This window comes from Dermochelys coriacea, chromosome 14 (assembly GCF_009764565.3).
Source record: "Dermochelys coriacea isolate rDerCor1 chromosome 14, rDerCor1.pri.v4, whole genome shotgun sequence".
NCBI lineage: Eukaryota > Metazoa > Chordata > Testudines > Dermochelyidae > Dermochelys > Dermochelys coriacea.
The window spans coordinates 13424467-13438630 of record NC_050081.1 but is presented as its reverse complement, the minus strand read 5'-3'; the positions used below and the strand labels follow the sequence as shown (position 1 = coordinate 13438630).

Below are 14164 nucleotides of genomic sequence, written 5' to 3'. Positions count from 1 at the left end.
GATGATGATGCCTTTCATCAGTGCCAACCCTGGCCAAATTAGAACTGCTGACTTTAAGCTGAAAGGAACCTTTATTCCATTAGCAATCTGCGTGGTCATTCACACTCCATGAGTAGTGCAATGCTAATGCAACAAAGTTCTTTGGCTTCTTAGCTGGATTTTTCCAGCTACAAGATTATGCTGAGTAATGGGATGTCATAATCTCTTAGTGACTGTTTGTTCGGAATATTTTTTTGAGGTAAAGAGCCCAAACCTGGAGGTTAAATAGTGTCAGAATTGAAAAATAAATATAAATAGTGATAATAGCTTCAGCTTTAGTAGCAGAACAATATAGTTACATTCCACAAAACCTTGGGACAGCCAACAGATCTGCCAGTTAATTGCTACCTAATAAATATTAGCATTTCTTTTCTCTCTTGACCTATAAGGAGATGGTTAGGGTTGAGTAGCAGTGTGTGTGGATTCCAAGCAGGTGAGGTGTTACATTTAATTTTTCATTATATCCACGTTCTATCCTGGGGATTTGATCTGGGGGGTAATGGAGTGGAGACTGTTTGTTTCATCATGTATTTTAAAGAAATGAAGGGCACCCAGACCTATAAATAGGCACTTTTAAAATTGTACATCAGTAAAAATCTAACTAAAGAAAGGCAAGAATTAGGGTAGCATTTTCAATAGTGCCCAAGTCCCAACACATTTGAAAATTTTACTTCTAGACAGTAAAGTTGATTAGAATGCACTTGTATTTCTAACAAATTATGTAATACACTGCCTGCCTTTTGTGTCTGCCTAAAAATATAGACAGATTTTTTTTTAAACAATGTTATTTGGAATAATTTAGGTGGAACAGATGCAGTATAAAGATTCCCGCATTAAACTAATGAATGAGATTCTGAGTGGCATAAAGGTACTGAAGCTTTACGCGTGGGAACCATCCTTCCAGGAGAAAGTGCTGGAGATACGAAAGAATGAGCTCCGTGTTCTGAAGAAAGCAGCATATCTAAATTCTTTGTCCACCTTTGCGTGGGTCAGCGCACCATTCTGGTAAACATCATTTGTATTGCTTACACAAATAGGTATGAAAGCTATCAGGGCATAAAATAGAAATGCAAACCCCTTAAATAGACTGTCTACATATCAAATGGGTATTGGAATAAATGTATATATTTAAAAGTCATACATATGCTTTAAAATAATTGAATACTTTACTATTCTATGACACTGTTCATTAGAGGGTCTCAAAGTATTTTTCAGTGAAGTCTCACAGTTAGAGCTAGGCACAAAATATCTTTCCGATCCTGTGGAAATTTTTGAGATTTCAAAAAATGTTCCCGTCCCAAATCAAGACAAAAAGTTGAAATCTTGAAAAATATTGTGCACCAAAAATCGGGGGGAGGTGTGGAATTTTATATTGGGTTAATCAAAATGTCTTGTATAGATTTCAGCCTCATTGTATGTATGTATTTATTTTTACTTGAGCTTAAATTTTTAAATGAAAAGTCATTTTAACCTTAAAAACTGAACTTTTTTCATTCTGGAAATGTCAAAATGGGAAGTGTCAACAATTCTGAAATTTAACAGGAAACTGTCATCAAAACTGAAATTGTTTGTGGGGAAAAGCTTGGTTTTGAATTGGCATTTTTCTGATGAAAAAATATTTTGTTTCAAAGTTCCTGAGCAGTTCTCCTCACTATGCCCTTTTTTGACATAGACACAGACACTGGGGGCAGATGAAGAGCTAGCAACGTTCTCTCCTCCCTCTCAGACTTTCCTGTTAAATTCCCTTTGATTTAGCTGTGGATCTCGTGCATTCTTATCACTGGTCCGCACTCGCTTGTTGTGTGTGATTGCAGCTGTGTTGTGAGTGGTAAATATTATTGTCCCTATTTTATAGAGGGGTGCACCAGGTTACACAGAGTCAGTGGCATAGTTGGGAATAGAAGCCAAGTATCCTGTGCAGTAAATGCTAAGAAATTCCTTCTTGACTTACTAGAAAATGAGTTTCTCCTTTGCTTTTCTGCCAAGACTCCTTGGTTTACATTTTTGTGGTTAGCCTCCAATGGCCAACGATACTGAAGTTAACAGTGGACAAATTGGAGTGGAAGGAACAAGAAAGTGACCTGAACTTTCCCCAGAACACAAACCACACCCTAATAAATACACCTTAAACTTTTATGTACTCACAAGAGCCTTGCAGTTCACCTTTAAATCTCAGCTGTCAATGAAATATAATCAACAGTAATCAGCAGATAGTCTTGTTCTGTAGACTTTGGTAATCATTAGCATCATTTGTGTGGTACGATGGCTTATCTTTTAAAGCACATTGGGATTTGATATATGAAAAGATAAAAAGCAGTAGTGAATTGGTCCAGTTCTGACTCTGATGATTTTATTTCTAACATTAACAGTTAGGCCTGAATGCTCTTAACAAATCAAGAGGGTTTTTTTTTATCAAACACACTTTCTGGCTTTCAGGTTGCGCTGACCACATTTGCAGTATATGTCAGTGTGGATGAAAATAATATTCTGGATGCAGAGAAAGCCTTTGTCTCCCTCTCCTTGTTTAATATCCTAAGGTTTCCACTCAACATGCTTCCCCAGGTCATTAGCAACCTTGCACAGGTAAGGAAGGTCTTGTTCATTATTTGCTTCAAATGCAAAAAAACAATGATCTCTCTTGATTTTAAACTGGAGTGTGAAATATGATAATTCCAGGTGTCTCCCATACTCTTTTTAATGTTCTTTTATTAGCATTGCACTGTTAGCAGCCTCGTTGCTATGAGTGAGCCTGTGTTTTGTGGCATTTCGTGTGAGTTTTGCTTCACTTAAGCAAATTTACTTTTATCTCAAAAACGACATAGCTCAGATCTTGACGTTTGGGATACAACCCATCCCAGGGAAGGAATAAGTCATGGTTCATGAACTCCACACGGTAAAAGCATGAGCCTGCTTCCCTTCCAACAGGAAGGTGACTGGTTTCTCGTTTTAAAGACTGTGAAATAATGCTTCCCTTTTTTTTGTTAGACAAGTGTTTCCCTGAAGAGAATTCAGCAGTTCCTGAGTCACGATGAGCTTGATCCAAATTGTGTGGAAACCAAGGTGGTTACTCCAGGTAAAGAGGAGATTATGTGGATGATGGGGGTGTGCATGTATGTCTGTGTGGGTTTGGAGAGGGAGAGTGCATAGAAAACCCCAAACTTGCAATATTTATCATTAGGCTACTTGGATTGCAAAAGAATCAGTTAATGATAAAGTCAGTGAATTCAGAAAGGAAGTCCTTTCCTGGAAAATGCTTGTTTGCTCTCGAGACAACGTGGAAACTACCAAGGTTTCTTGGCTGTATTTGCGAGGCATGAGCTGTTCCTTTAAAATGCTCTGTATTTGAGACTGTATTTGTAATGTAATGGATACTAACAGCGTATCAAGCTTCAGGGCATCAGCTGATCATCAGGGGCCAGGCAGGGCCATGTTTGGCATTGCATAAATGTATAGGGATGATATGGAGGTTTGGGGGGGGGCGGGGAAGAAGGGGGTCATTTGCTTCTGTTGGCCACTGCCAGAGGCACAGGATCCCAGATTCAGTGGGAAAACGATCTGATCTCATAAGATTCACAATGTGTTCTCTTGTAACACACCCTTGTTGTTCTTTGATTTAAAGACAAAAGATCAAAAGTTATTTTGTCTTCAAGATTCTGAGGGGGCAGGAGATGCAAGGCAGCTGTCCTGTGATTGCTATTACATACCTACCATTCCACAAGGAGGTGAATAAAACCTGCCCATTCCTAACTTGTTAGGTCGGCAATATAGAGCCGTTCAGGCCTAAACTTCTACATCGACCTCCCCAGCAAACTGTCAGCCTTTTACTGACTATGGAATCGTCCCTTAAGTGGTGTGATGTGATGTAATTATCACAGAGGGATATTGAAAACTGTACTGGACGATTCAGGTGATAAGCTGCTCTAGGGACAAGTCTTGCCTGGGCAGGGAGATAAACAGCTTTCTCATGTCTCAGTTCTACAGTTCTGTGATTTCACTTGCTCTGAACAGTGTTCAGAGCAGATCACAAATGTTACTTCCCATGCCCAGAGAAAAGGGACACAAAACTTCCGTAGTCCTGTCGAAATAAACGCCCTCCAACTGTTCTCCCTTCTCAGTGCAAAAGCCTCACTCAGCACCATTATGCGCAAAACTTTTTCCACCCTCTCTATTCTGTTCTGTTGCACAGGCTACGCCATCACTGTAACAAATGGGACATTCACCTGGGCAAAGGAGCTCAATCCATCTCTGAAAGAGTAAGGTTTCTTTTATACAATTCCAGTACAGCATCAACCTGCTTCCCTCTGTTTGTTGTCTCTAGCGAGATCCATTTCAGGGTTGTTTAATTTTAAACCAGTAGTGTGTTCGATTTCATTGTTACAAAGTTATATTATCCGATCTCCTGCACACATCTTTGTTTTATCAACATCAGACCAGTTTGCTTGCCCCATATTATTATGCTATACAAAGCCTAAATATTACAGAGCCTAGAAACTGCAGTGACTGGCATATCATAGGTAGATTAAGGGACAGATGGAGTAAATTAATTTCTAATATAGATAATACATATTTATTGGCCCAATCTGTTGACTAGGCAAATCAGATTATCTGATGGGCTGCTGGTAGTTGTATTAAGGGCGTTGGGATGTACGTGTTGAGACTTGAAGATTTTAGTTCATGGACATGAGAACACTTTTTCTGTTCTGTTAAGGATTTTGTTTCATACCCATCACTGTGGTATCTCAGGTCTCTTTGAGAATCTCTTTGCAGCTTTCTCCCCCAGCCTCCCAGTTTTGGTTTGACTCCCTGCTTGAACAAAGTCAAATCTAATTGTGGCTAAAAAGTTGCACATTTTGCCTAGTTTCAGGTCAAAATCAAAGGCACTCGTGCTACAGTGTGCTGAACATGTTCTAAATGCTTAAGGAGAAACTTTGATGTGGCTCAGACCTACTTGAAAAGCTCAGGTTTTGCAAAAAGCTCAACTGAGCCAGCCTGTGTTTTGTAACAAAATCTGAAACCAGGGGAACATCCTTCTTCTGGGTTTCATTCTGAAAGATCCATGCGGCTGTAACTAGAATTAGCCACCAAAATCACTGTCCTTTAAAATGGTGGTGAGGGGAATATGCTATTGGATATGGAAGATAGTGAGGAAAGGTTTTGAATTTTTGTGATCAATCCTGCTTTGAATGCTTTTTTGAAAGCCTGGCTACATATGAAAAACTCCTGTAGGTAATGAAAGGAGTCTGAGGAATGGCTCTGGTCCCAATTCTGTGTCTAGTTCTGTGCATATGGGGCTGGCTTTGACTTCAGAGGGGCTATGTAAAGGTAGAGGGGTCCGATCATACAGATCTGCTGGAGGATTAGGGCCTGAGTCAAGACTTTAGACCATTTTAAAAAAAAGAAGAAAATTGTATTTGGAAGCGTTTTGCTTTCCCCTGTCATGTCCTTGTGCATTCTGTTTACTAGCACTATAAATGTTTTAGTTAAATGGCTTAAATGTCTTTAAACAAGGCACTTAATCCCTCAACATTTCCAGGCTGGTGTTCTTGCTGAGAAAGGCCCTGAAATCAGCTGATTCCTTCCAAAAAGGTTATTAACCCTTTGTAACCCAATAAACTGATATAATTTGAAAACAGGGTCTTATAATGGAAAGTGTAGGTCAGTCTTATCTATAGGCATTGCTACCAGTTCTCCTGATACTCTCAATGAATTTGGTGCATATGTAACGCTGACAGACCCCAATCGTTGGCAGGCGGGATCGAACCTGGAATCTCTGGAGCTTAGTGCATGAGCCTCTACCACATGAGCTAAAAGCCAACTGACTGTAGAGCAAACTCATTAATCTCTCTAAGTGGTCTTGGTGCCACTAGATGGGACAGAACACCACATTCCAGGAGGCGTGTAGGTTACACATACTGCAAGGGTAATGAGGAAATTGTCCTGAATCATAACTGGGGCTCCTATGTGCTACCGCAGTAAAAATAATAATTATAATAAGCATGCTTAAAAAGAAGTCGGAGGGGGGAGGGTGACCAAAAACCCAGCTATATTTACTGTATCATTTTATGTGCATTTACTGAGGTAGGGGGATTGTCGGTGCGTACATCAGACCTGACAAAAGGAGCTGTGATGTCTTTAGTAAACTAACATTTAATTAATTTTCAGCCTGTTTCCTCCACAGTATAAATTTGTTGGTCCCCAGTGGTTCTTTGGTTGCTGTTGTTGGCCATGTTGGCTGTGGGAAGTCTTCACTGGTATCAGCTCTTCTTGGTGAAATGGAAAAGCTAGAAGGACAAGTGGCAGTGAAGGTGGGTTCTAGTTACGATGGTACTTCAAAATAATTTATTAACACACCTAGCATATTGTATACATGCACATAGTGTATTAGTATATATCTGCCTGGACAGAGAATTCAGGGCTGTCTGTAATTTTACCAACTTCTCTGCATGCTTGTTTTGGTTTTGCTCATAACTGTTTAATCAAATGTAAAAAGAAAAGGAGTACTTGTGGCACCTTAGAGACTAACAAATTTATTAGAGCATAAGCTTTCGTGAGCTACAGCTCACTTCATCGGATGCATTTGGTGAAAAAAAAAAAAAAAAAACTTTTTTTTTTTTTTTCCACCAAATGCATCCGATGAAGTGAGCTGTAGCTCACGAAAGCTTATGCTCTAATAAATTTGTTAGTCTCTAAGGTGCCACAAGTACTCCTTTTCTTTTTGCGAATACAGACTAACACGGCTGCTACTCTGAAACCTGTAATCAAATGTAGTGTTTTTTCCTGAGATTTCTACTATACGTCAGCAATTAGTGCATGTGTATGGACAATTCATATGTACTGTAGTGTGTGACTGTGTATGTGCATATTACATATAGATTTGAATTAGCTCTGTAATTGTAAATCACAGCTCATTAAAGGTAAACGAGTTCCACAATGAATAGTAAATCACAGAGGTTTGTTTTTTTCATTTTAGGGATCTGTTGCTTATGTTCCACAACAAGCTTGGATACAGAATGCCACCCTGAAAGATAATATTTTGTTTGGCCAACAACATAATGAACAGAAGTACCAAAATATCCTGGAGGTCTGTGCTTTAAAAACTGACCTTGAAGTACTTCCAGGGGGAGATCGTACTGAGATAGGAGAGAAGGTAGGGCCCTTAAAGGCAAACATGCATGATGATGGCTGCTCTGTCTGTGCGATAGAAATAATGTTTTATATTTAGATCTTGATCTAGCAAAGCTTTTAAGCAGATGCTTAACTTTAAGCTTATGTTTGTCCATCCTATTAAACAAAGCTTTTAAGTATGAGCTTAACTTTAAGTGTGTGGTGAAGTGCTTTGCTGACTGGGGATCATAGACCTGATCTTGTGAGATATGGCGCATCTTCCACTCCCAATCAAGTTCTGAGTGTGATAAGGAATTCTGTCCATGGCAGTTTCAGAATCTAGGCTCCTTCATATGAGGGGAATGTGATACAACTCACACCAAGCATGGCATAGGATCCTCCTAACTCTATTCAAAGTAGAAATCAGCTTGTTACACAACTGTTTCCCAAACTAAAGATGGTTTTGTGGAGGCTCACCGGTTTCATGCCAGTGTGGGCAGTGTTATGTGAAAATGAGTGGATATATTGAATCACATGGAAAGCAGGAACAATGTGGCAAAACGTTGCCATTTCAGCTGAATCTTGCTTTGAATTTGTGTTTTGTGTCTCGTTTGGCAGGTTTTGGTTTTGGTTTTTAGTAGCCCCATTTAAGAATTCATTTGGTTCCAGGGCTCTTGTAAGTTGCTCCAAAGAATTTTCCATTTGTAAGTTGCCAAATTCTTTCCATTCCTATAGCAGTACATGCACACGCAGCTTTCTTAGAGTTCCGTTTCCCACTTCAACTCTACCTGTGCTATTCTGTTCAGGCCCTTCTACTGTGCCCATCACCATAGCATCTGAGTGCCCGTGAGCTGTAAGGATATCCCTGCTATTGCTTGGATTAAATTGTGTTCTCCTTCCACTTTGCAGGGCATCAACCTCTCGGGTGGCCAAAGGCAGAGAGTCAGCCTTGCTCGTGCTGTGTTTAGTGATGCCGATGTGTACCTGTTAGATGACCCTCTTTCAGCTGTGGATTCCCACGTTGCTAAGCACATCTTTGACAATGTTATTGGACCAGAAGGGGCACTTAAAGGAAAAGTATGCCTATGCTGGCTTGGATTCTCTTTTCTACAAACACTCTCTCTCTCTCCCACCAGCCTCCCAGAACTATCAGGGGGGTGAACTGGCCTGCTATTTTAACACTGGGAGTTGAGTTCTCAATAGCTCCCTGATTTCTTCATTTCATTGTACTTTTGGAAAAGGTGCACATTGCCAAATTCTCACTCGAGAGCTATTGTTTGGACATGCCCAAGGGTGGGGACGTGAAAAGTTCTTAAACTTGGATAGTGTTTCTTCAAGTCCTGTGGAAACTTGCTCTCCCTTGGAAACTGACACCTAACACTGCTGAAAACAAAATATATGGAGGAATTTAGAGCAGTCCTGTCCTTTAGTGTTGCTTGTCACTGTCCTGGGGCAGCCTGGGGTGGGAGGCAGGGAATGTTGTGAACCACTTAGCGTGTCTACAGAGCTCTGTGGTATTCTGTTGCCTAAAGGTCGCTGATTCAGGGTCTTGTCAGATCTCCTATGCAGCATCACGGTATGTCAGAGCTCAGAGGAGAGACCACAAGAAAAACAGTCTTACAGGAAGCAGTCTTGATGATTCAGCAACTGGCATTCGCCGCTGAGTCTGCACTGAGCTAGTTCCCCATAGTGGTGTTAGTGGGCTGCTACCGCTTTTAAAACCACGGTCCTATCGCCAGTAAATATTTCTTAATTCTCTTCACAAGAGTCAGGGGTTTTACACCTAGTGTCTTAGCCAAATTCCACTACGTTCTGTCTAAATTCCTCCTGATATTTCAACCGTATCCAATATTCATTCTTTATCCTAAAAATGTTATAGTGATTGCTGCATGTTGTTAAACAGCTGCAGCGTTCCACCCCAGAGGCGGCTTGGTAGCACTGACTTGTTTCATTCTCCCATACAGACCCGAATGCTAGTGACCCATGGCATCACCTTTCTGCCACAGGTGGACCATATCGTGGTCCTTGTGGATGGCAAAATCTCTGAAATGGGATCCTACCAAGAGCTTTTGAAGCAAAATGGGGCTTTTGCAGAATTTCTTCGAAATTATGCACCTGATGAAGACATAGAAGAGGATGAGCTAACAAGTACAGCAGTTCTTATTCGTCTTAAATCATAGCTTTTGTATCAATCAGGTCATGAATTTCCCTATATATAAATGTTACCTGCTCCTGTAATACATGCCTGTAGGGAAATGTAATAATCCAGCCTTAGATTCCTTTATTTTTCTTGCTAGTCATGAAAATGTTCTGTACCATGAGGAGGTTTTTTTATGCTTACTAAGCTGTCATGGTATAAATTAACCCATCCTGTGTATTGAATGCAAGTTGGTAATACTGAAGTTTAAGTAAGCAAACCTATTTCTTTCCTCTTGCAAAAGGACTTGCCCAATCTGCCTGAGGCTAAGTACTTGTAGGCTAAGATAACGTAAGAAATTATTTTCCCTCCGTGTTTTTAATACAGAGAAATCCTTTTTACAGTTGGCAAAGACAGGATCAATGGGAAAACGTAGTGCCCTTTGGAGTCTATTTTTCCAAAGGGGTACCCAGAGCACAATATTTCTGTTACATAGCATGACATTGTAATCGGGATTTCTTCTAGGCCTAATTTGTCCCTGATTAGATGGTGGAAGATGAAAGTATTTTGGCAAATGTTTCCTGTGTATGGCTGTATTCCCATAATGTTTTGCTGCAGAAGTGTATATCCTGACAAACAAGATGCCAGAGGCTGTACACAACCTCTTCTAGCAATAATAGACATTTATAGCAGCTTCCTAGACTCTCAATCCTTCATCCCAAGATAATGGGACATCAGGGCAGGTTCTGTTCATGAGTTTGGTTAAAACTAATTACAATACTACTGCTACTTAGCACTTACGGCACATAGGTTCCAAAGTGCTTTACCCACATTAATCTTCACAACAGCTCTGTGAGATGGGAGCGTTGTGGGGAGAGAGAGAGAGAGGCATATGGGGGATGTGAATCAGCCAAGTTGCAGAGGGAGTTGGTGTCAGAATTAGCTTTAGAAATCAGGAGCTCCTTGCTGCTAGTTCTGTGTTCGGATCACACTTTTCTCCAGAATTGCAAAAGTTACCAAACGCACTAGCTCCCTGCAGTTATGCAGCACTGCAGTCTCAAACAGACTTCTGAAGCCACTGTGAGCTTCATAACGCTTATCCTTCAACTAGCGTATTTGCCTCTGGATTTTGACACCAGTTTCCTATAAGCTGCCCTCAGCAGAAAGCTAAAATGCAATATTTTATTGCAGTGCTGGAGGATGAAGAGGTCTTGCTCGCTGAAGATACACTCAGCAACCACACTGATCTGGCAGATAATGAGCCTGTGACAAACGAGGTCCGCAAGCAGTTCCTTAGGTAGGCCTGATGTCCCCTTGTGAATGAAGCCCTCAGCTGAGCTGAAGCACGTTTTAAGGAGCCCATCTTTAACAGAAGCAGCTAATTAATGTTGCTCTCCAGTCTGACCCCACTGTACTCTGCATCTTTCAACATAGACTTTAGCTTCCACTTTTGTATTAAAGCCTCCTGTGTCCTTTTAATTTTAAATTATAACATTTAGCACAGGGGACAAAACCTGTACTCCTATGAACCCATTAATGAGAAGTGTATTAATATGAGCAATTATGTAGTTTTCAGACGGTACCGCCATGAATATTTGCACACACAGCTTCAATCTGCTGCCGATTAGATTAATAAGATGCCTTTCATCTGAGTATCTTGGAACTCTATAAAAGATTGATGGATGGAGCCTGGCAGCACCCCTGGGAGGTACTATAGGTGCCATGAGCCTTGTTAGCTCTGTTTTACATGTGTGGAAACAGAAGAAGAGCGAGATTAGGCACCCGAGTTTCAAAATGCTGGCCTTCAAATTAGGCACCTAAATATGCCACCTGATTTTCAGACGTGCTGAGCACTTGCGACGTCCATTGTCTTCTCAACTTCTCTGAAAATCAGACCACGTAAGTAGGTGTCTAGCAATGGATTTGTGTGTCTGACCTTCGGCCACCCATATATACACCTGTGACTTGCCCACAAGTCTCGGAGGGAGTCGGGCAGAGCTGGGAGCTGTGCCCCAGTCCTGTGTTTGAACCGCTATGCTATGCCTCTGCTCTACTAATAAATCCATTGTTTTGACTAGGCAAATTAGCGTGATCTCATCAGAGGGAGAATGTCCCAAAATGTCCACGAGAAGAAGAGTGTGTGAAAAGAAGTCTGCAGAGCCGTCTCCACCACAAAAAATTCTCACTGACAAGCTCATTCAGGCAGAAACCTCCGAAACAGGAAAGGTAGGGGGCTGTTGGGTTTTTTTTTCCCCCTTATTTTTCTCCAATTATAAAAAGTCACTTTTAATTACATATATAAAAAGCTATTCTATTAAATGTTTCATTTAACATATAGAGACATTGGCATTGCAAAAGCCAAAAAAACCATAGCATTTGTCCTACTGGAGTAGGCTGTTGCTTCTTTAAATCTAGGGTCCTTCTAGCAACTTCTGCACCTGGCCTGTGCTATATATTTAGGAGAGAGAATTTCTTTCTGGTCCTGCTGTGAGCATCTTATGCCCTGAAGCATGATGTTTAATCACTCCATCTTCACATGGCTTAGCTCTAAATGTTGTTCATTTCAAAGTGATCAAATCCCTTTTTAAATCCAGCTGTAGGATTTGATTCTCACCACCTGCAGTAGCAAATTCTATGGGCCAACTTCATGCCATGTGAATACGTGTTTACTTTAATTTAAATTTTAGCTTTGGTTACCATTTGAGAGAGATTTTTGTTACACATAAATGGTGAGACAAGTACATATTGCAGCCTGTGTGCCACATTGGATTGGGAACTATGATATATTGAAGGATGACAGGTTAAATTGGGGGTGGAGGTGATTGAGAAGACTGAGCACAGGAAAGAAAGAAAATATAATGAAAATAACCAGGGAGTTTGTGTCACCAAAGAAGGCTCTTAGAATGTCACACAACTGAGCAACAGTGCGAGTATTTTCTACATGTTAAATGCTGTAGATGCTCAGTGTCACAGACATCAGGGGAGCTGTTGGTTACACGTTATTTGTTTGTGGTGTCGATTTGTCTTTATGAGCTTTTGAAAAGCACCTAAATCCATGGGATTTGTGCATCCCCTTATATTCTTTTAGAGATGTCCTTGGGGCCCCTCTGCCCCTTCCCACAGTAATGACTTTTTGAGCCAGAGTTGTTAACTTGGAGATAGAAGTTTTACCCTGTTACTTTGCTTCACACGTTTCTTTTGTTCAAGTGCCTTTATGTGATTTCCACCGCCCCCCCCCCACCCCAAACTTTTGGCCAAGACTTTCAAAAATGACTCAGGAATGTTGGGTGCCCAACTTGAGATGTGGTAAAGATTTTTTCAAAGGGTAGGGTGCTCAGCACTTTCTGTAAATCACCCCAAATCACTGCTCACTCCTGAAAATCTTGACCTTTGCCTTCTATAGCCCTCAGCTCAGCTCTGCTACCTTTCACCCTATATCTTTAAACATTGTAATAAAATATAGTTAGTTAGAAAAGAGAAAAGAGACCTGAATATTTCACAGCAATCACTGTTGGCTCTCAGTACAGATGCAACAGAACTACCTGTTTTAAAGCAGCGACCTGGATGTTGAGCTCAGTCAGATAAATTGCACTCCCTGCACTACAATATGTTAGTATTTTTGGCAATTTCCAGTTTACTGGGCCATCTACTGGAGAGATTTCCTCTCTGGTCACTCTTGCTATTTCTGTGAACTCCAGACATCAGTTGAATGTACTTTGTAAATATATTGTGCTTTACAAACTTACAGGTAAAGCTGAAAGTGTTCTGGCAGTACATGAAGTCTGTTGGCCTCGTGACTTCTTTAGCTATATGCTTCCTGTATGTCTCTCAGAATGCTGCTGCGATTGGGGCCAATGTATGGCTCAGTGACTGGACCAATGAACCTGTCATAAACGGCACTCAGCATAATACAAGCATGCGAGTTGGAGTATATGCTGCTTTGGGACTCTTGCAAGGTAAGAGCGTTTCTCCAGTTAATACAGTTAAAATATTTAGCTGCACCCTCGCTGAGCAAAGAGGAGAATACTGGGAAAAGCATAACAATAGCCACGGGAGGCTCTGAGCTTCATAAACTCTGTAACCTGAGCAAGGGCAGTAGAACACCATAAAGCTGGTAGAATTTGGCTGAATCAACACTTCAAAGACTGCATGGTGGAAGTGAAGGAAGGATTAGAAGGCTGGAGAATGATGGAAACTGAGAAGGAGGGGAGAAGGGAAAGGGGCTGAGAAGTACAGGAAGGTGTGAATTCCTGGATGGTAGAGTTGATACAGAGGTCAGGATTGAGGCGCACTGTGTGGAGGACTTGTAAAAGGGTGAGGGAGACTATATTTATAGACAATAAGGGATGTAAATAAGGCTGTAAGTAATCTCACTGAAGTCAACGGTTAAATCACCCAGAATGTACTTGAAGACTACCGGGCCCTGATGTAGTAACGAGGAAAGTCAGCAGCTTTTATTGTGCCAGCAGAATCAGTAAAAGTCAAAAGCTGCATCTTGCGAATGGCGTATTCACAAACCTCTGCATATTTCTTCTTCGTTTAACAGGCCTGCTAGTGCTGATATCTTCCTTCACCCTGGCAATGGGTGGCATCAATGCAGCTCAAACACTCCATGTTGCGCTGCTGGAGAACAAGTTTCACACCCCACAGTCCTTCTTCGACACAACTCCCACAGGCCGAATCATCAACCGCTTCTCTAAGGACATATATGTGATTGATGAAGTGATACCACCCACTCTCCTGATGTTCCTAGGAACCTTCTTCACCTCTGTGTCAACTATGATTATAATCATATCGAGCACTCCACTCTTCGTTGTGGTTATAATACCTCTAGCAATTGTATATTTCTTTGTACAGGTAACTATGTCTGACTGCCAACATGAT

The 14164-nt window shown here is 41.0% G+C and overlaps 1 protein-coding gene across 1 annotated transcript in view; it reads left to right on the top strand.

Moving 5' to 3' along the window:
- The window catches only part of ABCC3 (ATP binding cassette subfamily C member 3), a 76846-nt gene that overhangs the window by 46591 nt on the left and 16091 nt on the right, over positions 1 to 14164 (top strand). The window contains 12 exon segments of the mRNA XM_043497606.1: positions 842 to 1057; positions 2476 to 2622; positions 3025 to 3112; positions 4226 to 4292; positions 6218 to 6344; positions 7010 to 7186; positions 8053 to 8220; positions 9108 to 9291; positions 10472 to 10577; positions 11359 to 11506; positions 13029 to 13236; positions 13827 to 14137. Of these exon segments, the coding sequence (XP_043353541.1) occupies positions 842 to 1057; positions 2476 to 2622; positions 3025 to 3112; positions 4226 to 4292; positions 6218 to 6344; positions 7010 to 7186; positions 8053 to 8220; positions 9108 to 9291; positions 10472 to 10577; positions 11359 to 11506; positions 13029 to 13236; positions 13827 to 14137 (1947 nt within the window).